The sequence below is a fragment of the Chelonia mydas genome, chromosome 15 (assembly GCF_015237465.2).
Source record: "Chelonia mydas isolate rCheMyd1 chromosome 15, rCheMyd1.pri.v2, whole genome shotgun sequence".
In the NCBI taxonomy this organism is placed as follows: domain Eukaryota; kingdom Metazoa; phylum Chordata; order Testudines; family Cheloniidae; genus Chelonia; species Chelonia mydas.
Window position 1 is genome coordinate 12,675,151 of NC_057856.1, and position 26,099 is coordinate 12,701,249.

At 46.5% G+C, this 26,099-nt stretch overlaps 1 protein-coding gene across 4 annotated transcripts in view; it reads right to left on the bottom strand.

Annotated features, from left to right (window-relative positions):
• Nucleotides 1–26,099, bottom strand: part of GGT5 (gamma-glutamyltransferase 5) — a 57,637-nt gene that overhangs the window by 21,235 nt on the left and 10,303 nt on the right. The window contains exon 2 of one of the 4 annotated variants that reach the window (XM_037878325.2): nucleotides 23,183–23,335. Coding sequence is in view for 3 of the 4 variants with exons in the window: in XM_037878326.2 (XP_037734254.1) it covers nucleotides 20,468–20,628 (161 nt within the window). In the remaining variant the exon portion in view is untranslated. Of the gene's footprint in view, nucleotides 1–19,193; nucleotides 19,336–20,467; nucleotides 21,229–23,182; nucleotides 23,336–26,099 lie in introns of those variants that run through there. The other 3 variants (XM_037878326.2, XM_007063751.4, XM_037878324.2) reach the window with 3 other exon arrangements.

Consider the following 26,099-nt stretch of genomic DNA (forward strand, 5'->3'; position numbering starts at 1 on the left):
CAAGGCACCATTTGGTCATTGTGGGGGGAAAGGGAGAAATATGAGTTACAGGTGGATGGGAAACAAGCCCCTGGATCTGAACACCAACTCTGTGGAAATTCAGGGCCGGATTCTTTGCTCATTAACAGCAGTGTAACCCCACTGGTTTAAGTGAAGCTACTCCAGACTTACACCAGAGTGAACGAGCTCAGTCAGGGCACTGGATCCCAATCTAGGCTTCATTTCAAGCTCCTTCCAGTATGCAGTCCTCACTATGGAGTGCTGACCAGTGCCTCCAAAGCAATGGCTGGATCCACAGCTCTGTTCCATATTGCACTGAGCTTGGAGGAAGCTCAAATCCCCACTCACTGCAGGCCAGGCATGTGCATACCTCTATTTGTAATATATTCTGGGGCCCTCTGACCATCTTCCCAACACTAATGAATTTAGCCTCACAACACTCCTGGCACACACGGACGTATTCTTCCCACTATACAGATAGGGGAACTGATGCACAGAGAGGGATTCTGGGACCTGCCCAAGATCACACATAGAGTTTCTAGCAGAGCCAGGAACAAAATCTAGATCTCCAGTCCGGTGCCCTACCTACAAAGCCACCCCTCTTGTAGCATGAGTTTAACCCCTTATACAATGAATGATGTCGCTGCTGAATGATTATGAAAGTACCTTGCTCCCCTCAGATGAAAGGAGCTTTAGAAGTGTAGCTCAGTGGGCCAGCTTACCTCTATTATATTCACTGCTTTGCATTATATTCTGCTTTATTATATTCAGCAGTAATGCAAGGAACCTACAGGCTTGTATCCTGTAAGACACTGGCTTCAGCAGTTAGCATGAGGCCTACGAACTTAGGTAACACATATGTTCTGGGGAACTGGAAGTAGAGTGTAGGGGGGAATTCTGTCCATAATGTTATCAGCTCACCACAGAACATGAACTGAAACTGGCTTCTGGATGGAATATCTGACTGCAAGAGTGCCCTGGCAACAAATTGACGTATATGATAATGGGGTGAAATCATAAATACACTAACTTATAGAAGGATACCTTAACACAGGTAAGGAGATGAAATGCAAATAAGGAAGAGGGGAGAAACGCCTACTGAATATGCATTAGAGATGCGTAATGTCAGCATAACATATTATAAAAGTGGCATCCCAGCCTGGGGGCAGTAGGGAGAGGTAGCCCTTGGGAGGGGCCAGAATGATGGCCACTGGTGAAGATGAAGAAGGTGACGGTGATGAGGAAGATAATGGCTAACATTTCAGGTTGTTCTGCAAGGGATGGTATGAGTATGGATGTTCAGATGTACCTTCTGTATTATCTCTATCTACCTTACTGAGTTAGAGTGTGTGTGACTTTGCTAAATGTATTAATAAATTATTTATTTGTAAATATAAAAGAGTTCCTGTAGTGTGAGTGTTGCACCTGTGCACATCGGGGATCCCAACTATATAATTTTAATAATACTTGGCCTGATCTTGGGACAAGAACCTGTCAACCCTCAAAGTGATACAATAACTGGGAATTTTTATTCATAATCTATAGATCAGGCTACAGGAGTGAAACATTATTAAGATAACGTATTTGCATGGAGGCTAAGCAACAGGAACTACCCTTCTTACTACCGCACCCTCGTACAACTCCAGATTAACCTCAATTGACTCTCTTAGTGGCAGATTCAACCACCCCAGTTTTCAGGACTGTTAATCCTAAATGTTCAAAAGGCATGAATCAGGCCCCCCAAAATCATGAGATACTATTGAAAACCCTCATGATTTTTAAGCCTAACACATGTGGATGCCATTTATTTCCCTTCCGGTTTTAGTGTCTTTAGGGTGCACTTAGGTTCTGTTTTCAAGCTTTTCTCTGCAACTGGGAGGGCTAGAAACTTCTTTTTTAAAACGAAAGCTGCTATTCTCATCTAACCACACGCCTCCAGAAGTTGGGGCTTTAAGAAACACACCTCACACCACGACAGTCGGCAACAGTGAGGTTTGTTGTCAACCACTCCTCTGCTGGCCAGACAGGGACGCCAAGCAAAGAAGTTGTTAACTCCACTCCCTGCCCAAGACCAAAGCATGTCACCGCCACAACACACTTCAGACAGTATCTGTTGGCTAGGTAATCTGAAGTTGTTCAAGTAGATGCAGACCTGTATTCCGCATAGGTGTGTGCACACCCAGCGTGCTGGTGCCAGAGACTTTGGCCTACCAGTGCCCATAGAGGGGCAGTGCTTGCGCCTCAGGGCTGCGGCCCCTCTCCTGACTATATGAGGCGGTGTTGACTCTCCTCAGTCCCTTCTCACCGACCGTGGCTGGAGTTGAAGATCTGTCTGTGATTGTAGTCTTATAACCTTGCATTTACTCTAAGCCTAGTTTACTGTACATAAGTAATTAGTCAGTAGTTAGATAGCATTAGTAGATAGTGTTCCCCCCTTGATGCCCTCACCAGGCTTTAAACACGGTCCTTCGTGTGGAGAGGCGATCCCCAACAGCGATCCCCTCCGCCCCACGCTGTGTGTTTTGTCTCAGCGAGCCCCATCTTAAGAGTACTGTTTGATCTGTAAATTGTTTAAAAAGCAGACTCAGGTGGCACGGGACCTTTGCCTGAAGCAACACCTGCTTCAACAGGCCATGCGGCCTGATCGGTACTAAGGTCCTTCTTGGCCAAAGATTGCCCTCAGGCTTGAAAAGTGCTGCCGTCTCTCATTCCGGGGCAGGCACCTCACCGAAGAGACAGAGGAGCCGCTCTCCATTATCGACATCAAGGAAGATGTCTCATAAGACCAATCAGGACCATTCCAGGTTGCGGGGCAACTCCTCTGCTTCCCCCAGGAAAAGTACAGACTGGCACATGGCTGGTTCTGGAACATGGGATGGCACGGGTTCCTCTGACCCTTCCCTGGTACCGAGTGGAAAGAGCAGAAACCCTGTGCCATTGACTCCGGTTCCAGCCTCTGGGCATCCATTGAGTCTGGTACTGACGAGGAGATGCCGGTACCGGTATCATTGACAACCCAGGCAGCTGCAGACCTTCTCTGCCTTTCGGTCCCTAACTTACCATTGGTCCAGGACTCTCCCAGGGCTGTGCTACTTATGGTCCCTCTGATGGAGCGAGCCATTGAACCTATGTGTTTGTCAGCACCGCATCCAGACTCTTCCCTTGCCAGGGTGGGGATGGAGCTGGCACCGGAATCAGTGAGGGGGACCAAGGCACCAGGACCCTCTTTGGCCCCGCTGCATTTGACTCCGCAAGTGCTCCCATATCAGCTCTTACCACCCTCAACATTGACACATTCAGGCACTCTGGTACTGATGTTTGTGTGGAGACCAACACTGCCTATGGCATCAGCACAGAATCACAGAATCGTAGGACTGGAAGGATCATCTAGTCCAGGCAGGGAGAATGCTAGGTTGATTGGGACACCTGAAGCCAATTGGGGCTGGCTGAAACTAGTTAAAAGCCTCCCAGTTAGTCAGGTGGGTTTGCATGTCAGGAGCTGTGGGAGGAAGCTGCACTATTGGAGAGGCTGAGTAATACACACCATATCAGGCACAAGGAAGGAGGCCCTGAGGTAAGGGTGAAGTGGAGCTTGAGGAAGTGAGGGCTGCTGTGGGGGAAGTAGCCCAGGGAATTGTACATGTCATGTTTCTAAAAAGTCAGCTACCATAGCTGATACTATTAGGGTCCCTGGGCTGGAGCCCGGAGTAGAGGGTGGGCCCGGGCTCCCCCCACACCTTTGCCCCCTGATTAATCACTGAGACTGGGAGACAACAGAGACTGTGCAAGGAAGGATAATTTCTCCTCACCTCCCTTGCTGGCTTATGATGAAAATGGCTCAGTAGACTGTGACCCTTATCTCTAGATAAAGAAGGGTTACGTGGAGGGTCACAGTGAGCCTCTGAGGCTAGCGAAATCCGCCAGGAAATGCGGGACCCATGGAGGCAAGGACAGAGCTTTGTCACAGTACTTGAAATTTATGACACACTCACTACCATGCTTGACACCACATTGCGTTTGCTCGACCATCTGGGACTCATTTTAAACACTGCAAAGTCAACCTTGGCTCCCACACAACAAATCAAGTTCACTGGGTTCCTGTTAGATTCCATGAGGTCAAGGGCATTCCTACCGACGACTTCCAAGCAACTCAGCAGCTCTGCCTCAGTCTGCAGTCTCAGCCATCCATGACAGTCCACGTGTGTCTAAGCCTGTTGGAGCTACATGTCTGCTTGCATCCAGGTGGCCCAGTTCACCAGGCTGCACTTTTGCCCTCTTCAGATGTGGCTCAGGATGGCTTATCTCCCTGCCCTGCCTTCTCTGGGCAGGCTGGTTCCCCCCTTCCTCCATCAGTCCTGGATTCCTTGCGCTGGTGGGAGTCCCTCCACAATGTAGTGCCAAGGAGTCTCCTTCGCTCAGCCCTCTCTGACAAAGTCAGTGGTTATCAAAGCTTCCCTTCTGGATGTGGGGAGCTCAGCTGAACTCATTAAGGGTGTAGGGCTTGTGGTCGGTACAGAAAACCTCCTTCCGTATCAATGTGTCGGAACTTCAGGCCACCCACAATGTATGCCATGCCTTCTGGGACTGCATCAGACACTCAGTGGTTCACATACTGAGGGAAAATACCACCGCAATGTACTATGTGAACAAGCAAGTTCCAGGTTACTCTGTCTGGAGGCGATCAACCTGTGGCAGTTTTGCATCGAGGAAGACATCACTCCAGTAGCAATCTATTTGCTGGGGGTACAAAATCGTCTTGCAGACCATCTCAGCAGGGTTGTCTTCACAACATGGGGCATCTCCATGATCAACCTGTTTGTGACAAGGGAAAACAGCAAGTGTCATATGTTCTGCTCCTGGGAGGTCTGCAGGCCAGGCTCCATCTCTGATGCCTTCCACTGCAGTTGGCAGTTAGCTCTTCTGTATGCCTTTCCACCTATTCCATAGTTCATCAATGCAGATGGGGCCAAGCTCATCTCATTGCTCTAGTGTTGCCGAGATAGTGCTGGTTCCCAGAGCTCCTTGCTCTGTCAGTTCAGCCTCCCATACCGTTTCCTCTCCATCCTGATCTGCTCACTCAGGTTTACGGCCACACAATCCATCCTGCGCTCAGCTCCTTGAACCTTACAGTGCAGTGGCTACATGTCTGAATGAAGAGGAGGAGCAGTGCTTGGCGGCTGTCCAACATGTCCTATTCAACAGTAGGAAGTCCTTCACTAGAACAGCCTACTTAGTGAGCTGGAATAAATTCTTGGTGTGGTCCTTGACCCGTGTGACCCAAATGACAGGGGCTTCCATTAGGACATCTTAGAGTACCTGCTACATCTTCAGAAATTTGGCTTTGTGCTCAGTTCCCCGAGGGTGCATTTGGCAGCAATATCTGCATTCCATCCCCCAATTTAAGGGAAGTCAGTTTTTTCCACTGCCATAGTGATGAGATTTCTGAAGGGGCTTCTCCGCTTACATCATCTAGTCCAAGAACCAGTGTGGGACCTAAACATGGTCCTGGCAGCTCTGATGGGCCCTCTGTTTGAGCCCCTTGAGGCCTGCCCACTGCCCCTCCTGTCTCAGAAAACCACATTCCTGATAGCCATCACTTCAGCAAGGGTGTGTGTGAGTTGCAGGCCTTAATGGCTGAGCTGCTTTACTTTGTCCTTGGGGAGCTGAACGTAACACTGCGATCACAGTGGGCTGCTGGAATAATTTTTATAGTGGGGGTGCTAAGAGCCATTGAACCAAACTTTGTAAACCCCATATATGATGGAAACCACTTCAAGCCAGGGGGTGCTGCAGCACCCCCAGCACGCCTCGTTCCAGCACCTATTGATCACACCCAAAGTTTTTATCTAAGGTGGTCTCTCGGATTCATCTGAATCAGGCGGTGTATTTACCTGTTTTTCCCAAAGCTGCACCTCTTCCCCAGGAGAACAGCGCCTCCATAATCTGGATGTCAAGCGATGTCTAGTCTTTTATCTAGACAGGACTTAACCGATTCGTGCTTCACCTCACCTGTTCGTGTCATATGCAGACAGCATGAAGGGGCAAGCAGTTTCGGCACAGACCATTTCTAGATGGATAACATCCTGTATCAAGGCTGTGTATGAAATAGCTTCACCTATGCCTCCTCAGCGGATACGGCTCACTCCAAAAGACTACAAGTGATATCGATGGCATTCCTCAGTGATGTTTCCATACTGGACATTTGCAGGGCTGCCACGAGGTCATCTATACATATGTTTACAGACCATTATGCTATTACTGCATCTTCACGAGTGGATGCAGGCCTCGGAAGGGCAGTTCTGTGATCTCTATTGCGTAGGCTCCAAGCCCTGCCTCTAGATTGGGGTACTGCTTGTGAGTCACCTAAGTGGAATACACGTCTGCATCTATTCAAAGAAGAAACGGTTACTTACAGGAAGTGTGGTTCTTTGAGATATGACCCACCCTTCATCCCCTCTGCACTGGAGTCTCCTCTCATGGGCTTTTAGTGCAAAGGAACTTTAGGGGGGGTCAGGGTGGCGCCACTTCATATAGCCAGGGGAAGGCCACAGTCAGGAGGTGCGATTCACTGTCTTCTACGCATACTGCTAGGCTAGGCAAAAGTCTCCGGCTCCAGCACATTGGATGCACACATACTAAGCGGAATACATGTCTGCATCACATCTTGAAGAACCACAGTTACATTAAGCCACCGTTTCTTTTGTCATTAAAGTGGGTCCGCCCCCACCCCCCCCCACTGGCCCTAGTTGCCTTAGCACCAAGTAGCACATAGCTAAGGATTAGCAACAGGATGTGCTCAATATTCCCTGGATGCTACTCTCTAGGAAGAGTAAAGCCTAGTCTCCACTAGAAATGGTTTCCCAGCATAGTTATATTGGTAAATCCTCTCGTCTAGATGCAGTTTATACTGGCAAAAAGTGCTTTTGATGACAGAGCTTAGTTCCCTGAGTGAAATAAGCTATCCCAGCAAAACCACGTTTATGCTGTATAACTGCCCCTACACTAGGGCTTTTACCAGTATAGGAATGTCACCTGCAAAAAATTCACCCCCCTAATCAGTCTTACTCTACTAGAAAAAGTTTCTAGTGTAGACCTGGCCTAAGAGAAAAGGGAATTGCACTTAATCTTACCCACTGATCACAAGCCACCTCAGCTTGTGGGGGCTTGTTTCGCAAGTACCTCTCAGAAACACATTCGTTTAGATCTGCAAGAACATTTTTTGTGTAAACAGGTGGCCCTTACAGTTGGGAATTTTCCATTAACATTATCTTGACTGATGTACTTAAGTCATGCTAAATTACTCTGATAGCTGATCCCAACACAGCCAAAGCCAGGAGTGAAATATCGGATTAGGACACTAGCCGGGGCATGCCTGCACAAACAGCTCTGTGAAGGCATCAGGCTGTAAAATTGGGTCCCTATGTGTAGCACTATTTATATTTGGTTATTTGCTCTGAAACATCCAGGATTAGCCACTACTAGAAACAGAATACTGAACTAGATGGGCCTCTGGTCTGCTCCACTGGGGTTATTCCAATGCTCCCACAGAAACCCCTGGAATATCTGCTTCAGAGACCAGGTTTCCAGCCTGGCTTTATCTCCCAAGTAGAACAAATCTGCCACTCTCCACTTGTTCCCCGAGAGGATCTTCCATGTGAAAAAGCAGCAGCGAATGCAGAGCCCTGGGGTAGTTAAAGATGTGCTGAAAGATGTGTCTCTCTTCCCTACTTCCGCCCATTATAAGAAGTTCCCTTCACTGCTGGACAGGTGTGGAGTTTTTTTTCCTAGCACAAGAGGTTTTAAGGGAGTAAGGACAGGATTTTAAATATAAAAAGCCCATGACCATCATATGAGCTGCTGACCCTTCCCAGACCACAGATTCCAGCTCTTGAGTTTACAGCTATATTTATAATTTATGACAATGTTTGCAATTCCTATAACCCACATTCACCATTGTCCTATGGCCCCTTGGCCAATATCTTTTTAGAGCAACACAGATAAATCACTCACACCCTCCTGAACATTTAAAATTATGTGAGAAATACCACAACCTAAAGAACCCCTAGGCCCTCTTCATTCACACACTACAGTGGTTGCTTATTTTTGCCAGAAGATGAGCAGTTCTTGCATTATCCCAGGAGATACACTGAGTGTTTACCCTTCATGGACAATTCTTTCCACCCGATCCAAATACACATGGGAATTCAGAGCCAGTGCCCTCTGCATTTTAAATGCATTAGTTCAGTGTACTCCTGTGACACATGGCCAGAAAGGGTTAAGCAGCTCGCAGGCTGAATAACCCAGATTCAACCTTTAGAAACATGTTAGAAAACTATGTAAATGGTAATTAGGGCCATTTCATGTTAGATGGGCTAGAATTTTGAAATGCAATCATGTATTGTTAGAGAATTAGAGGTGACCCTAATCGCATGTGTTTACTTATATCTTGTTAGATGTTAGCCATGTAAACAGACAGTTCCTGTCTATTACTATAGCTATTGATTCAGAGATCAAAAGGAAATATTAATATTTAGATGAAATGTGAATGAAATAATGTCATTGTCTATATGTCTCTTTAAAGTTTGTGGTAAGCTGTATATGAACTACTTAATGGATAAATTACCTTATGTTAATCCATGTAGTTAATTACTGGTGATATTTGGGAACCAGAAGGTTACATCAAAGGCCTATTTTTCACCCAGGACTGTATGGTCAAGAGGCTGTCAGAAAACTGTATAAAAACTCTTGGGACCTGATCCTTTCATCTCAGATCTGCTTGATGCTTTATGCAGGGGAACCTTGACTGAGATCTCCAGTCCCATCTGGATCATCCTGAATATTAACATTGGACTATATAACCTATGGACTAATTCTGAAAGAACTCTTTGCAACTACAAAGCTCACCATCATATGAATGATCTCAGAACTGCACTCATGGCTGTACGCATACTCATCTTTAAACCAATACTCTCTCTCTTTTCTTTTTAAATAAATTTTAGTTTAGTTAATAAGAATTGGCTGTAAGTGTGTATTTGGGTAAGATCTGAAATATTCATTAACCTGGGAGGTAATGTGTCTGATCCTTTGGGATTGGTAGAACTTTCTTCTATGGTGAATAAGATTTTCAGTAATTCTCATCATATTTGACTTGGGTGTCTGGATGGAGACCTACTGCTGGGTTGCTTTAAGGAAGCTGTGTTTTGGTTTCTGGGTAACCAGTATGGTATTGCAGAAGCTGTTTTGAGGCTAGCTTGGTGGATCTAAGTACTGGAATGACCACCAACTTTGAAGATTGTTTGCCCCATTCTTTGCAGTTTGCCCTAATTAAGTAATCTCAGTATGGCTCCCCTGGGACCACGGTCACAACTCTGTCAGCAACTTGGAGTCTATAAGTCACACACATGCTCCCAAGGGCCTCAGTCTGCTGCTTAAAGCTTTTAAGTTTCCAACAAAAGCAACTTTTACTTAACAACAGCAACACTGTGTGATAAAACACTATTTAATTACTACAAACACTTCTAGGGCTTTATAGAAATGCCACATATACAAAATGGTTAGACTTCAGTGTGTAGTAATGCACTCTCTCTAACACAACTTGACACAAGTTAATAAAACTCAGGCAAATTCAATGCTTTAAAATGTGATTCCAATTGAGGTCAATGGGAGGTGCCCACAGACAGGCCTAAGAATGAAAATAAATAATAATTGTACATTAAATAGTCAGGCTGTTCCTGATATCAAAGACTCATCTTGTGGATCCCACTGAAGTCTAGTTAGAACTCATGAGAAGTCCACTCTTCACTCATGAAAAGTCACTACTCATGCTTATTAACTGGAATAAGTAATTCACAATCCAGGCCAACGCTGATGAATGTACCTCACTAACCTGGGGTGTGGCAGCAGAGGGAGAGGGGGAACAGGTGGAATCTTGTCTGCCATTGGTTAGGCAAATGACGAGCTGTAGTTTCTGCTAAAAGCTATTCATTTTATATGTTGCTTCATCCTTCCAACCCACCCCAAACATTTGTCTGTTGCATCGTATCTCACATGTTGTGAGCTCTCTGGGGTAGGAACTGTCTTCTCTTTTCATGTCTCTACACCACGTAGCACTAGGACTGGAGGTTCTAGGTGCTACAATAATACAAATAATAATAACGTTGTCAGAGCTAAGTAGGAAGTGATTCCTTTTAACAATATGCAAGAGGATCATGAATCTTCCTGTCAAAGTAGAGCATGTTTTAATTTTTAATCCATTGTTTTGTTAACACACATTAACCATGTTATGAAACCTACACTAGATGACCACGAAAATATGCAGTGTTTAATGCTCCTAAGTGCTTTACATACTCTTTTTATTGACTGATGAAAACATATGTAATAGTGACTTTACCCATTCCGAAAATGCAACCATCTCTGTGATCAAATACAGCATCTGTCCAAAAGCACATAGCACTTCTTACTATTTCTCAATGGAAAGGTGACATTTCAAGAAGCTCAATGCCCCTCTCTCCCAACACTGTATAAGGGCACTGGGCTGATATAGAGGGAAGGTTCATAGAATCATAGAATTTCAGGATTGGAAGGGACCTCAGGAGGTCATCTAGTCCAACCCCCTGCTCAAAGCAGGACCAATCCCCAACTAAATCATCCCAGCCAGGGCTTTGTCAAGCCTGACCTTAAAAATATCTAAGGAAGGAGATTCCACTACCTCCCTAGGTAACGCATTCCGGTGTTTCACCACCCTCCTAGTGAAAAAGTTTTTCCTAATATCCAACCTAAACCTCCCCCACTGCAACTTGAGACCATTACTCCTTGTTCTGTCATCAGCTACCACTGAGAACAGTCTAGATCCATCCTCTTTGGAACCCCCTTTCAGGTAGTTGAAAGCAGCTATCAAATCCCCCCTCATTCTTCTCTTCCGCAGACTAAACAATCCCAGTTCCCTCAGCCTCTCCTCATAAGTCATGTGTTCCAGTCCCCTAATCATTTTTTTTGCCCTCCACTGGACTCTTTCTAATTTTTCTACATCCTTCTTGTAGTGTGGGGCCCAAAACTGGACACAGTACTCCAGATGAGGCCTCACCAATGTCAAATAGAGGGGAACGATCACGTCCCTCGATCTGATGGCAATGCCCCTGCCTATACATCCCAAAATGCCATTGGCCTTCTTGGCAACAAGGGCATACTGTTGACTCATATCCAGCTTCTTGTCCACTGTAACCCCTAGGTCCTTTTCTGCAGAACTGCTGCCGAGCCATTCAGTCCCTAGTCTGTAGCGGTGCATGGGATTCTTCCGTCCTAAGTGCAGGACTCTGCACTTGTCCTTGTTGAACCTCATCAGATTTGTTTTGGCCCAATCCTCTAATTTGTCTAGGGCCCTCTGTATCCTATCCCTACCCTCCAGCGTATATACCTCTCCTCCCAGTTTAGTGTCATCTGCAGACTTGCTGAGGGTGCAATTCACACCATCCTCCAGATCATTTATGAAGATATTGAACAAAACCGGCCCCAGGACCGACCCTTGGGGCACTCCACTTGATACCGGCTGCCAACTAGACATGGAGCCATTGATCACTACCCGTTGAGCCCGACAATCTAGCCAACTTTCTATCCACCTTGTAGTGCATCCATCCAGCCCATACTTCTTTAACTTGCTGGCAAGAATACTGTGGGAGACTGTGTCAAAAGCTTTGCTAAAGTCAAGGAACAACATGTCCACCACTTTCCCCTCATCCACAGAGCCAGTTATCTCGTCATAGAAGGCAATTAGATTAGTCAGGCATGACTTGCCCTTGGTGAATCCATGCTGACTGTTCCTGATCACTTTCCTCTCCTCTAAGTGCTTCAGAATTGATTCTTTGAGGACCTGTTCCATGATTTTTCCAGGGACTGAGGTCAGGCTGACTGGCCTGTAGTTCCCAGGATCCTCCTTCTTCCCTTTTTTAAAGATGGGCACTACATTAGCCTTTTTCCAGTCGTCCGGGACTTCCCCGGATCGCCATGAGTTTTCAAAGATAATGGCCAATGGCTCTGCAATCATATCCACCAACTCCTTTACCACTCTCGGATGCAGCGCATCCGGCCCCATGGACTTGTGTTCGTCCAGCTTTTCTAAATAGTCCCGAACCACTTCTTTTTCCACAGAGGGCTGGTCACCTCCTCCCCATGCTGTGCTGCCCAGTGCAGTAGTCTGGGAGCTGACCTTGTTTGTGAAGACAGAGGCAAAAAAAGCATTGAGTACAATTAGCTTTTTCCACATCCTCTGTCACTAGGTTGCCTCCCTCATTCAGGTTGTCCCATACTGTATCACCAACACCATTTCTTGCAGCATCTGGGGTTTTCCTTAGGTCTCTCATCCAAGTACAAACACAGACTAGCTTGTGAGTGTTGCATCTGATGAAATCATAGTATTAGATGGTTTGGTTTGAATTTTAGGAACCTTTTCATACCTTGGCAACTGCCAATATCCTGTTCTGTTACCGATTATGACTGTGAGGGTTGAGACACTTGGCAAACACAACTCTTTTAAAGGAACCTTTCCTGTAACTAGGGTAAGTTTTGTGGTTCCACTGATCCTGGATTTCCATCATAGGCTGCAATTCCCACCATCTCTCATAGATGCCCTACACATGCCCCAAGACACTAGACTCCTGCCCAGTTACACATTTCTCTCTACAATTGGACTTGTAGCATCAGTTTGCAAGGAAGGCAGCAGAATTCAAAGGACAGGCACCATCCAGAGCTTTGAAGCAGCACCACTAATATCAGGTCTCCAGTCTATTCTCAGCAGCACCAGACAGTGAACATTGACCCTTGGAGGGTTCCCAGCAGCAAGAGCAGCAACTGACGAGCAAAGGTCTATCACCAGGGAGAGACTGTTTAGAGTTTAACAATCCCTTCAGGGGGGAGCAGCAAAGGAGAGTAAATAAGAGCCTGGCTCCACTCCACGCCCACATTTCATTCCAGTCTGTTAAAGCAGCCCCAGCCAGAGAAGCTCTTGCAGAGGAATCCAGAGGGATTTCTTATGGTGGATTCAGGAGACCACAGTGGAGAACAATCGCAAACAAAAGATCAAGCCAGCCTCTTCCTCACAATGCCAAATGGTTGCTCCCAGCAGGGGTCTTACAACCCTGGCTGGCTATGCGGTGCCTTAAGGCTCTGTGTAATTGCATTAAAAAAAAAAAAATTCTCAGCAGTGTCCCAGTTATCTGTTTTATTTTCATGGGATACGAACGGCCACCAAGGCCCTTCCCACCCGAACTGCTGCAATTTTCCCAACAGTGGGGAGGTGAAGCCAGGCATCCCTGCTGAAGCCATGGCTGCATTTGTAACCTCTCCCATCAGTTGGTTTTACACCTGCAAGGACTTGTACGGTGCACAGCAGAGGAAGCAATATCATTCTGCACCAGAGGCTAATGGTGTGCACGGAGGTCAGGTGAAACATTGGACATAGGCCTCCACATAGACAGGCTGAGGTTCAAGCACAGGCTAAAAAAGGTCTGGGCAGATAATGACCAATTTTAAGGAGCCAAGGATTAAACGTGAACACCTGTAATTAAAAACGAAGTGTTTAGATATGTCGGCTTTGCTGCTGCTAGGCAGGGCGAGCCTGGTGGCCTCACAGCAGCTCTCCCGTCTCTGCAGTATCACACTGCTCTGCACATCTGTCCTGCTTATCCATTTCTACCTCACACTGAGATGACAGGAGCCATGCTGCTGCTGCTTTCGCTTCCGTCCCTACCCCCTCCCTGTGACTTTTTTCCCCCCTTTTCTATTTTTACTAAAATTGTAAGTTTTCCCATTTTTTGCCACGTCAAACAATCGGGCCTAGTTATGATGCAGGAGGCTATAAAGCTTCTAGAGCCTCCTGCCTAAAGCCAGTTAACAAACAACTCCTGCAGTAGTAGCAGCTAAACATAGAGACAGCACAACTCTCAGATACTGGGGGGTTAAACTCTGGCCCCACTGAAGTCAAAAAGAAAAGGAGTACTTGTGGCACCTTAGAGACTAACCAATTTATTTGAGCATAAGCTACAGCTCATTTCATCGGATGCTTATGCTCAAATAAATTGGTTAGTCTCTAAGGTTCCACAAGTACTCCTTTTCTTTTTGCGAATACAGACTAACACGGCTGTTACTCTGAAACTTAAGTCAAAGTCCGTTCAGTTCTTGACTTCATGGGGGCTGTGATTTCATTCTGGGATGATAAAAGAAGGATCTCTGCTGCTATTGGGTAAATTCTGGAAATGTGAAGGCATTAAACACTCTTGGGAGATATTTCTTCTTCTTCATGCAAGCTTGGGCCTGAGATGATACCAGCCCTTGACTTGGCTGACTCAGATGGCTTATCAGGAGTAAAGGAAACAGCTGTTTCTATGGAATGTTTAGTGGCCAAGCTGATAATTCTTAAACTAGGAGGAGATGCAGAGAAAGATTAACAAGAGACACCGGAGGTCTTCAAAACTGCAAATGACTTTTGTAGCGTATCCTTGGCTTATGAACTGGGTTTCATATTAATGTGAATATCGCTTGGTTGTAAAACGTTTGGCCTTCCCAGCTCCCCCATCCTTTAGGGGCTTAGCCACAAGGAAACTAGCAAATCTCTTGGGGGATGCTGTTTCGAAAGAGACTAGTTTCCAGTATTCTCCTTAGTATGTACTGCAAATGACTTTTGTAGCATATCCTTGGCTTATGAACTGGGTTTCATATTAATGTGAATATCGCTTGGTTGTAAAACGTTTGGCCTTCCCAGCTCCCCCATCCTTTAGGGACTTAGTCACAAGGAAACTAGCAAATCTCTTGGGGGATGCTGTTTGGAAAGAGACTAGTTTCCAGTATTCTTCTTAGTATGTACTGGGGAGGTTGGAAGATTGATGGCTGCTGGGAGGGAAGGTCAAGTCAAGAGAGGATTCCCGGCTGCAGTGATTCCCAACTGGCCCTGCCTTTCCTCTGCTAGGAACAAACTCTTCTTCTGTGGTCTATCTTTCCAAAATCCTCTGTCACCCCCTGTTGCTGGCTCATGCCCCCACTTTCAGTTTCAGAAACAATAGCAGGCAAAACAGCACAGTGCAGTGGTGATGGTTGGGGCGGGTGGGTTTCTGCCCAGAGCTCTGAGCAGGCAGCCCCACCAGAAGGTGGATGGAGGCAGGCGGGGATGGGAATACATAGTCCTTTGTCTGCTTGGGAGGAAAAGCCTCATCTAATGCTCACACAGGGGGTTATAATGACCTAAAAATGCAGTGAAGGGAAAAGGATGCACTGTGACTGGGAGCTTCAGGGCATGTGTGGGGGATGGTACCTGGTCTGAATACACCTCTGTGCAGAATGCTAAGGACAAACAGATTCCTCAGGGTTCATGTTTAGATACTTCTCTATTTGTACTCTTTGTGGGCCAAGCGGGAAAGAGACCCCATTGTTGGAGCTGGACTGAGGCCACAAAATTCACATCTGTGGATTTCAAACATCTATGGCTCCCACAAAGGAAAAGTTTGGGTACACTCAGGTTTCCTGCTCAATGTACTACAGACGCTCTCTGTCCAGGGTCTGCAGACTGGATTAGCAGGAAGAGACTCAATAATATAATAGTCCTTTCCCTCTCTCCATCCTCCATAAGCATACCATTACACCACAAAGGACCTAGTTGTCTTTCAGCACGGGAAATCCTTCTATCACCCAGAAGCCAGAGATGCTTTCTCTTAGCCACTGAGTTCGTAACAATAAATCTAGCACAGAATCTGTGAGTGATGCCAGTAAGGATAGTGAGACTTCCCATATGTACAGCTTCTTTCTCTAAAGAACATAAAGGGCTTTACAAACATTATAGTGACCCAAGCCCCAAAAACATCCACGAGATGGAATTATTATCATCATAAATCAGGAAACTGAGGCACAGAGAGGTTGCAAGTTGCCAGCCACAGGTTAGTTGAAGCACCTGGAGTAGAACCCTGGAGGTCTGAGTCAGCTTCCTCAAATCACTGAGTTATACTGCTGCCGAGGTTCAAGTACGGGGGCAGGTCAGTGAAGAAGACAGACTTTCCTAAGAGCATTCTCCCAGCTTCACTCACTGGTGAAGTTACAGACAAACACTTCATTAGAGGGGGAAAGAGCAGTGCCCAAAGGGCTATCTCCTCAGGACAGCAGGGAACAGCTTCTCCTGTTATAAGGGGCCCAGTTCAACTCCTCTTGAAGTCAATGGAATCTTTCCTTTGAGTTTAATTGGAGTTGGATGGGGCCTGGATATCAAACACTATTAATCAAACACTCAGGAAGCTTGACAGATGCTGCAGTATGTAATGCTACAGGAATCTCATCTCCATTCATTAATGGATGCTCATTGTAAAGCATGTGGCAGATATTTTATTAAAAAAATATTTTGACTGAAGAATAAAAACCAGCAAAGTTTCAAAATCTGGAAATAACTAGGTCAGGGTTCAGGAGAGCTGCTTCTACTTTAGGGATTTGAGCCTTTGTAATCACTTGAGTCACTTTCATTCAGTACTGAAAGAGAAATCCAGGGATAAAAAACTGGATAGTGTCAAAGTGTCGACATGGGCTGAAGGGAGCTCTGTGTGGGACGGTGGGGAAGAGGCGATGGCAGCTCGGACACAAAAGCGTGAGCCAGGAGGAGAGGGCAGGTTTCAGAGATGCTATAGAGGAAGTAGCAATGGGATTTGGTGAGAAGCTAGATGCTAGGAGCAGGATGAGGCTCAAGGACAGGGGTGAAAGTGAGCCAGTACGGGCCGGCACGGCGTACCGGTAAGAAGCCGGTACTAGCCCGTATGCAGCCCATGTTAATGCGCTGCCGCGGCAAAAGACCCTCCTTAAAGCGCTGCCGTGGCAGTGCATTAACGTTGCTGCCCCTTCCCCACCCCCGTTGGCAGCTCTGCCGGGAGGGACCCTACTGGTAGGGCTGCCAACGGGTGAGCCAAAAGGGGCAATGATGTTAAAGCACTGCCGCAGCGCTTTAACATCGTTGCCCCTTTCCGCGCCGCAGGCCACTGACTGGGGGGGGGAAGGGGGCAGGGGAAAAGGGCAGCTGCCCCAGGGCCGGCGCTTTAAAAGGGCCTGGGGCTCCCAGCAGCTCCTGCTGCTGCGGCAGCAGCCAGAGCCCGGGCCCTTTTAAATCGCCGTCGGAGCCCCGGGTGGCAGAGGCCAGGCAGTGCGGATGGGCCGGCTGGGGGAGGCTGACCCCCCCCAGCCCCGCCCCTTCCGCCCGACGCACCGGCCCCCGTACCGGTAAGAATTTATTATTACTTTCACCCCTGCTCAAGGATCATACTACGTGACAGGGAGGGTGGTCCAGTTGCTAATGAAAAGAGGAACCAGAGAGAGGGGAAGGTTTTGGAGGAAAGGAAAGATCCTCAGTTGTGTCAGAGGTCAGAGAGGGAGCTGAATGTGTGGGAAATGGGCAGAAGCAGGGAGTATGGTGTAGTGAGGTAGATTTACAAGTCACCAACATAAAGGCAGTGGCTGAAGCCCTGGGAGCAGCTGAGGTGACTGTGAGGTGACTGTGGGAGAAAGCCTGGAGGGAGGAGAAGAGCAGACTGATACCTGTATACAACAGTCCCCACCACAGCATTGGCATCTGAATAGGAAAATCCCCATGTTAGCTGAGTTGGATACCTCATTCGTTTTCCCATGGCTTTCAAGCATGTGCCCCAGCAGTGCAATAGCCCTGCCCCTGGAGACTTTCCTGAAGCATGGACTCAGAAACACCACCACCAAGAGGGTTTTCTTTATTGTCCAGTCTGAAATGCTGGACAGAAAACAAACAGGTGTGGAAAATACTCCACTTAGGAAGGGACAATCAGGTGCACATATACAAAATGGGAAATGACTGCCTAGGAAGGCGTACTACGCAAAGGGATCCGGGGGTCATAGTGGAACACAAGCTAAATATGAGTCGACAGTGTAACACTGTTACAATAAAACAAACATCGTTCTGGGATGTATTATAAGCAAGGCACAAGAAGTAATTCTTCCGCTCTACTCCACGCTGATTAGGTCTCAACTGGAATGTTGTGTCCAGTTCTGGGAGCCACATTTCAGGAAAGATGTGGACAAACTGGAAAAAGTCCAGAGAAGAACAACAAAAATGATTAAAGGTCTAGAAAACATGACCTATAAGACTGAAAATATTGGGTGTGTTCAGTCTGGAGAAGAGAAGACTGAGAGGGGTTTACAAGTACATAAAAGGTTGTTACAAGTAGGAGGGAGAAAAATTGTTCTTCTTAACCTCTGAGGATAGGACAAGAAGCAATGGGCTTAAATTGCAGCAAGGGAGGTTTAGACTGGACATTACGAAAAACTTCCTAATTGTCAGAGTAGTTAAGCACCGGAATAAATTACCTAGGGAGGTAGGGGAATCTCCATCATTGGAGATTTTTAAGAGCAGTTTAGACAAACACCTGTCAGGGATGGTGTAGATAATACTTAGTCCTGCCATGAGTGTAGGGGACTGGACTAGATGACCTCTCGAGGTCCCTTCCAGTCCTATGATTCTATTCTATTCTAAGCGAGGTTTGGATGAGGCTAGCTAGAGACCTGTCCTTGTATCCGTCTGTCTCAGGAACCTCTCTGGCCCCCATCACCATAGTACCTGAGCACCTCACGATCGTTAATGGATTTACCCTCACCGCACCCCTGTGAGGCATGGAGGGAGAACTGAGGTACAGTGAGAGACTTGCCCAAGATCACCCAGAAAGTCTGTGCTGAAGCAGGGTGTTGAATCCCACTCTCCCGAGCCACCCATGTAGCTCCCTAACATTGGGCCATCCTTATTCCAATAGCAAAGCAATGCTCCCTGATTGGCCATAGTGGCAATAAACGTGAGTCAGAGCTGGCTGCTAGCATAACACTCAGTGCAGGTAAGAGAAAATGAAGCTTTTGAAATGTTGCTGCTGTCATAAGTGGCTTGAGTCATGGGTCAGGGTCCAATCACATGAGGCACTGAGCCCTCACCTCCTACTGATAGGGCTACTTGCTGAGCCAGGTGTCTCAAATTCCAAAGCTAGCTGCACCTCTATCCCCTTCATGGCCTCCTTGAGGGCATCCTACTCAAGCCTCAGACCTCTAGCCATCACCTTACTCAAGGAAGGAACCCGCCTTTCCCTCCACACCAGAGATTTAGTCAGCAATTCTTCCTACAATTCACTGAGAGAACATATCTTGACAGCCACAGTTTACATGCATACCTGTCACCTCTAGCAGGTGTCACCCCCCCTTCAATGTGGAGACCTTGGTGGGGTCCAAAGTCCTTCATACCCTATGTCAGGGTCTGTCCCACACAGTGTCATGAGTTCTTGGATCCAAGGAGAGTGACACCCCCTTATGACAGGCTGGTCACATTAGAGAGTTCTCCGTTCTTTGGTAGCCTTCTTCAATACGCACAAACCAGGAGATGCCATTTTCCCCAGAAGGGTGTTGCCTCTCCAGACTTGTTTACTTGCCTAGGGATTTGCTTTAATTCCCCACCCTTAGTTCTTGCAGGAAACTCCTGCATCTCCTGCCCCTCCTCCTCAAGTCCACACAGATACACACAACACAAAGTTGATACAATAGTCTGAGGAATCTATGATTCATTAGCTTCTACAGGTTGACAGTTCTTGATAGTTCATTCATGCTTATGTGACGTTGCCCCTCTCCTGCCCCAATCACTGCATTGCCTGTCTTGTTTCCAGAAATAAATTAATCCCTTCACACCCAGGCATAACAATACAAAGTGAGAGGGGAAACTCAGTCATACCTGTTTCTATAAAGATCTATCCGAAGTTCCCCAGCTCTCCACACAAGGGATCTGGAGAGCTGCCTTTATTTCTTCAGCATTGATTAAGATAATTAAGTGAAATAATTTCCCCATGCTTCCTTTTTTATGGATATAAAGGACATTTTGACCAGCCTGGGCAGGGCTGCCCACAAGCGTAGGTGCTCATCTTTCCCTGCAGCCTAACACCACTTCTCCCCTTTATGTTCTCCTCTTCACCGTCTCTCAGTTTGTTTCTAAAGTCTTGCTGAACAGAGATTACTGCCCAGTGAAGAGAGATTAATCTACTGCCTGCTTCTCCTTAAGAGCTGCCTTGTGGGTTCCAGTTGTAGTCACACTCGAATACGAGTGACAGTCATCTGCACCCTCAAGAAACAGACTGGTCTGCAGAGCAGCCAAACTTAGATGTGAGAGAAGGAAAAGGAATATCCTACTGGTATGTACGGCTAAGCATGTCTGACTTCAGAGCTCCTACACCAAGAATGAACTTGACTTGACCTATTATCAGGAGCTTGTGCTCAGGTATCTGACATAACTCTTCAGACTGAGGATTAGGGGAGAGGGTAAGACCCAGTTCCTCCTGCTCAGTCACTGGGAAGTGCTGGTTTTAACTATAATCTCTAGTATCATCTACCTGTCTTTCACTCTGGCTCTATAGCTTGCACTACATACACAAGTTCCAAACAGAAAAGTCCATGCACATACCTGCCAATGTTTGAACAGATTTCAGTGTCAGCTGCTACCGCAGCATGCAGATAACTTCCAGGAGCACACTTGGGCAGCGCCAGGATTACAATGACAGAAACTGCAATAGCCAGGAGCCCTAGGACCAGCAGCACAAGACAGCAGATCTTCCTTTTAGACATGGCTATCCTGACCTTCCCCAGTGCAGCAGAGAGAGAGGATTTCAGTCCTGTTGTTCGTAAAGACTCGCGTCTGGCTGAGACTCTTGTCTTGTCTTGCTCTGGGGCAGTGAGAGCTATAGGAGGGAGCTTGCATTAACGGGCTCATTGACTGCCCCACAGTGGCTTTGACGGAAACAGTCTGTTAAGTGCCTTGATATGTCTGTTAAGAAATGTGTGTGCAGAACACTCTTACGCACACAGATCTCAGTAAAAGACTTTTTCCTCTCCTCTATGAGCATAAATTGCTTTTTTTGGCAGAACACTCCAAAGATTGCTTTGAAAGTTGAGATGAAAACTATTAACCCATTTACTCCTGGAGCATTTCTAGTGGAAAATCTCCAACCTTTCACAACACTTCCCTGCTTTCAGAGGCTTTGTCTACACTACCCACCTTTTAGCAACACAGCTTTGCCTCTACAGCCGTGCCACTAAAAGGCATGAAGTGTAGCTGCTGTTTGTCAGCAGGAGAGAGCTTTCCTGCCGACAGAAAACTTCCACCTCCAAAGAGCAGCAGCAGCAGCTGCCGACAAAGGGCTGTTCACACCAGCGTTTTTCGTTGGTAAAACTTTTGTCGTTTGGGGTGTGTGTTTTTTTAACACTCCGGGAGGACAAAAGTTTTTCCAACAAAGTTCCAGTACAGACAAAGCCTAATTCTCTGCACATGCCAGCTGCAAACCTCCAAGCAGAGGTAGATGAAACAATATGGACCCTGTATCATGCAATCTCCCCGGGACTACATCTTTGGGCTAAGCCCCGGGATCCTTACTTATACACTGATCCTGCAAACACGTATGTGCTTAACTTCTTCCATGAGTAGTTCCCATTGACCACAACAGGTTTCAGAGTAACAGCCGTGTTAGTCTGTATTCGCAAAAAGAAAAGGAGTACTTGTGGCACCTTAGAGACTACCCAATTTATTTGAGCATAAGCTTTCGTGAGCTACAGCTCACTTCATCAGATGCATACTGTGGAAAATATAGAAGACGTTTTTATACACACAAACCATGAAAAAATGGGTGATTATCACTACAAAAGGTTTTCTCTCCCCCCACCCCACTCTCCTGCTGGTAATAGCTTATGTAAAGTGATCACTCTCCTTACAATGTGTATGATAATCAAGGTGGGCCATTTCCAGCACAAATCCAGGTTTTCTCCCCCCACACACCCCCCCAAAAAACCCCACTCTCCTGTTGGTAATAGCTTATCTAAAGTGATCACTCTCCTTACAATGTACACATTGTAAGGAGAGTGATCACTTTAGATAAGCTATTACCAACAGGAGAGTGGGGTTTTTTGGGGGGGGCTGTGGGGGGGGGGAGAGAAAACCTGGATTTGTGCTGGAAATGGCCCACCTTGATTATCATACACATTGTAAGGAGAGTGATCACTTTACATAAGCTATTACCAGCAGGAGAGTGGGGTGGGGGGAGAGAAAACCTTTTGTAGTGATAATCACCCATTTTTTCATGGTTTGTGTGTATAAAAACGTCTTCTGTATTTTCCACAGTATGCATCTGATGAAGTGAGCTGTAGCTCACGAAAGCTTATGCTCAAATAAATTGGTTAGTCTCTAAGGTGCCACAAGTACTCCTTTTCTATTGACCACAACGGGACTCTCATGGTAGTAAAGTTAAACATGTAGGTAGATCACTGCCTTAGTTTTTACTCATTCTTTCCTCAGACAGAACTCCCATAGACTTTGATTTTCTCTACACAGAGTGACCTCTTGTACCTTCAACCAGAATGTACTTTATTTTAAATTCAGAGATCAAACAAAGAGAACCAAAGTAAATTCCTATAGAGATAGTATGTGTGTGTCTCCTCTGTAACAGTCTGCACTGAGCTGAACACAGAGTGACTGCTTGTCTCTACAGACAGCAAAGTCCTTGTACATTTAAGGATATATCGCAAAGGCATAAGATACACAGACTTCAATAAGAATTTTGCCTGAGTAAAAACTGTGTACAAATGAAAGACTTCAAGATCTGACCATTTTAAATATAGTGAAACTCACCCATTAAGAATTACTAACACAAAAATAAAATTTTTATAAGAATCAATTCCCTGGGCCCCAAACCATTATATTTACCTCTTAATTTTCACTGCAGTCATTAACAGAATTGCTGTCTAATTAATCAAATGGGTACAATAATTTTAAAAATCCTTTACTCATGTATCATTCCTCTTTTTGGAATTCTGTACCATCCTTCTCTCAAACTTTTCAAGATGTGTCAATTTGGAAATTGCTTACCGAACAGAAAATAGACATCTCTATGGATAATGAGAACATCCACAGTTACATTAGCTAGGGTACAATAACTGTCGAGAAATATAAGCCATTCTGTTTTAAGTGGGCTAAACAACCACTAACTGATGGAATTGGGAAGAAATTTCCCCTATGGGCAGGTTATTCCAAACTTACCTGTTATGGGATGTCTTCCACTTTCTTCTAAAGTATCTAGTACTGAGCACTGGTAGAGACAGGATACTGGAAGATTTGGACCAGTGGTCTTACCTGGAATGACAATTCCCATGTTCCTATGGAAGAGTCTCTTGAGACCCCAGCTCTGCAGTACCCTGAAGAAGATACGTGCTGGCTCAAAAGAGTGCAGGATCCAAGACCATCCAATACTTGACTTCTCACAGTAAATTTTCCTTCACATGGGCGCTGTAAAGATTAATTAGCTGATGTTTGTGAAGGTCTTTGAGAATGCAAAGTGATATATAATTGCTGAGTGTTATTAAAACTGGTAAGAATAGAACACCTCGTCTATGAATATATCCTGGTGGTAAATATTTATCATATTTTCCATTGTAGGACAGCATGTAGTTCATTCCTACACCTTGGAGTCTATAACCTCTTTGCTGAGGAGTTCTACTCCACATAATTACCTGAACAAGATGTCACGTCCCTGATAAAGGACTCATCTTGTTAGTGGGTTTGTTTTGTTTTTGAGAAGACATTGAAGGAGGTTATCCATGCATGTGTACTTCAGTGTTGGGGTTTTCCAACAACTGTCTCAACATGGAATGGGTTGTGGGGAAGCTCACAGCTACTCCTGTCCAAACCTCTCCCAAAAGAAGACTCTACAGGGAATGGTGCAGGAGCAACTGGCTAGGAAGGAGCTTAAAGACTATAGGGAATTGTGTAAGAATGCTGAACATGGGGAGCTCACACATGACACACAGTGGTAGCTATTCCAATCCCAACCTCTAGGAGGCACTATAGAGAAGGTGCGGGTTCTGCGGGAGCCAACATCAGCTCATGCTAGTCACTAAGGCAGCTGGTCTGAGTGTTGGAAATACTTTCCTTGCTCATTCCAGCAGCAGTATTTTGGACTAAGAACTCTGGCAAGCTCAGTGTAATTGTAACTGAGATACAAACATATCCCTGACATGCTAATCCAGTCTCCATGAAAATTCTTTCTCCCTTAATGAGTCTCTTTTCAAATGGCAGCTTTTCAGTTTGCCTCTCTCGGAAACCATCTGTTTTATGAGAAAGGCAACCCTGCTCTGGTGATCCAGGGGGTGGGGAACAAGTGGGAGGGACTCCAGAGGGCAATAGGTAATGTTCTTTAGGGTACGTCTACACTACGGAATTAGGTCGAATTTATAGAAGTCGGTTTTTTAGAAATCGGTTTTATATATTTGAGTGTGTGTGTCCCCACAAAAAATGCTCTAAGTGCATTAACTCGGCGGAGTGCTTCCACAGTACCGAGGCAAGCGTCGACTTCCAGAGTGTTGCACTGTGGGTAGCTATCCCACAGTTCCCGCAGTCTCCGCTGCCCATTGGAATTTTGGGTTGAGATCCCCGTGCCTGATGGGGCTAAAACATTGTCGTGGGTGGTTCTGGGTACATATCGTCAGGCCCCCGTTCCCTCCCTCCCTCCGTGAAAGCAGCAGCAGACAATCGTTTTGCACCTTTTTTCTTGAGTTACCTGTGCAGACGCCATACCACGGCAAGCATGGAGCCCGCTCAGGTAACCGTCACCCTATGTCTCCTGGGTGCTGGCAGAAGTGGTACTGCATTGCTACACAGCAGCATCAACCCCTTGCCTTGTGGCAGCAGATGGTACAGTACGACTGGTAGCCGTCATCGTCATGTCTGAGGTGCTCCTGGCCACGTCGGCCAGGAGCGCCTGGGCAGACATGGGCGCAGGGACTAAATTTGGAGTGACTTGACCAGGTCATTCTCTTTAGTCCTGCAGTCAGTCCTATTGAACCATCTTATGGTGAGCAGGCAGGCGATACGGATTGCTAGCAGTCCTATTGCATCATCTTCTGCCGGGCAGCCATGAGATGTGGATGGCATGCAGTCCTTCTGCACCGTCTGCTGCCAGTCAAAGATGTAAAAGATAGATGGAGTGGATCAAAACAAGAAATAGACCAGATTTGTTTTGTACTCATTTGCTTCCCCCCCTCCCCTGTCTAGGGGACTCATTCCTCTAGGTCACACTGCAGTCACTCACAGAGAAGGTGCAGCAAGGTAAATCTAGCCATGTATCAATCAGAGTCCAGACTAACCTCCTTGTTCCAATAAGAACAATAACTTAGGTGCACCATTTCTTATTGGAACCCCCCGTGAAGTCCTGCCTGAAATACTCCTTGATGTAAAGCCACCCCTTTGTTGATTTTAGCTCCCTGAAGCCAACCCTGTAAGCCATGTCGTCAGTCGCCCCTCCCTCCATCAGAGCAACGGCAGACAATCGTTCCGCACCTTTTTTCTGTGCGGACGCCATACCAAGGCAAGCATGGAGGCCGCTCAGCTCACTTAGGCAATTAGGAGCACATTAAACACCACACGCATCATCCAGCAGTATATGCAGCACCAGAACCTTGCAGAGCGATACTGGGCGAGGAGGCGACGTCAGCGCGGTCATGTGAGTGATCAGGACATGGACACAGATTTCTCTGAAAGCAAGGGCCCTGCCAATGCATGCATCATGGTGCTAATGGGGCAGGTTCATGCTGTGGAACGCCGATTCTGGGCTCGGGAAACAAGCACAGATTGGTGGGACCGCATAGTGTTGCAGGTCTGGGACAATTCCCAGTGGCTGCGAAACTTTCGCATGCGTAAGAGCACTTTCATGGAACTTTGTGACTTGCTTTCCCCTGCCCTGAAGCGCATGAATACCAAGATGAGAGCAGCCCTCACAGTTGAGAAGTGAGTGGCGATAGCCCTGTGGAAGCTTGCAACGCCAGACAGCTACCGGTCAGTTGGGAATCAATTTGGAGTGGGCAAATCTACTGCTGGGGCTGCTGTGAGGCAAGTAGCCAACGCAATCAAAGATCTGCTGATATCAAGGGTAGTGACCCTGGGAAATGTGCAGGTCATAGTGGATGGCTTTGCTGCAATGGGATTCCCTAACTGTGGTGGGGCCACAGACGGAACCCATATCCCTATCTTGGCACCGGAGCACCAAGCCAGCGAG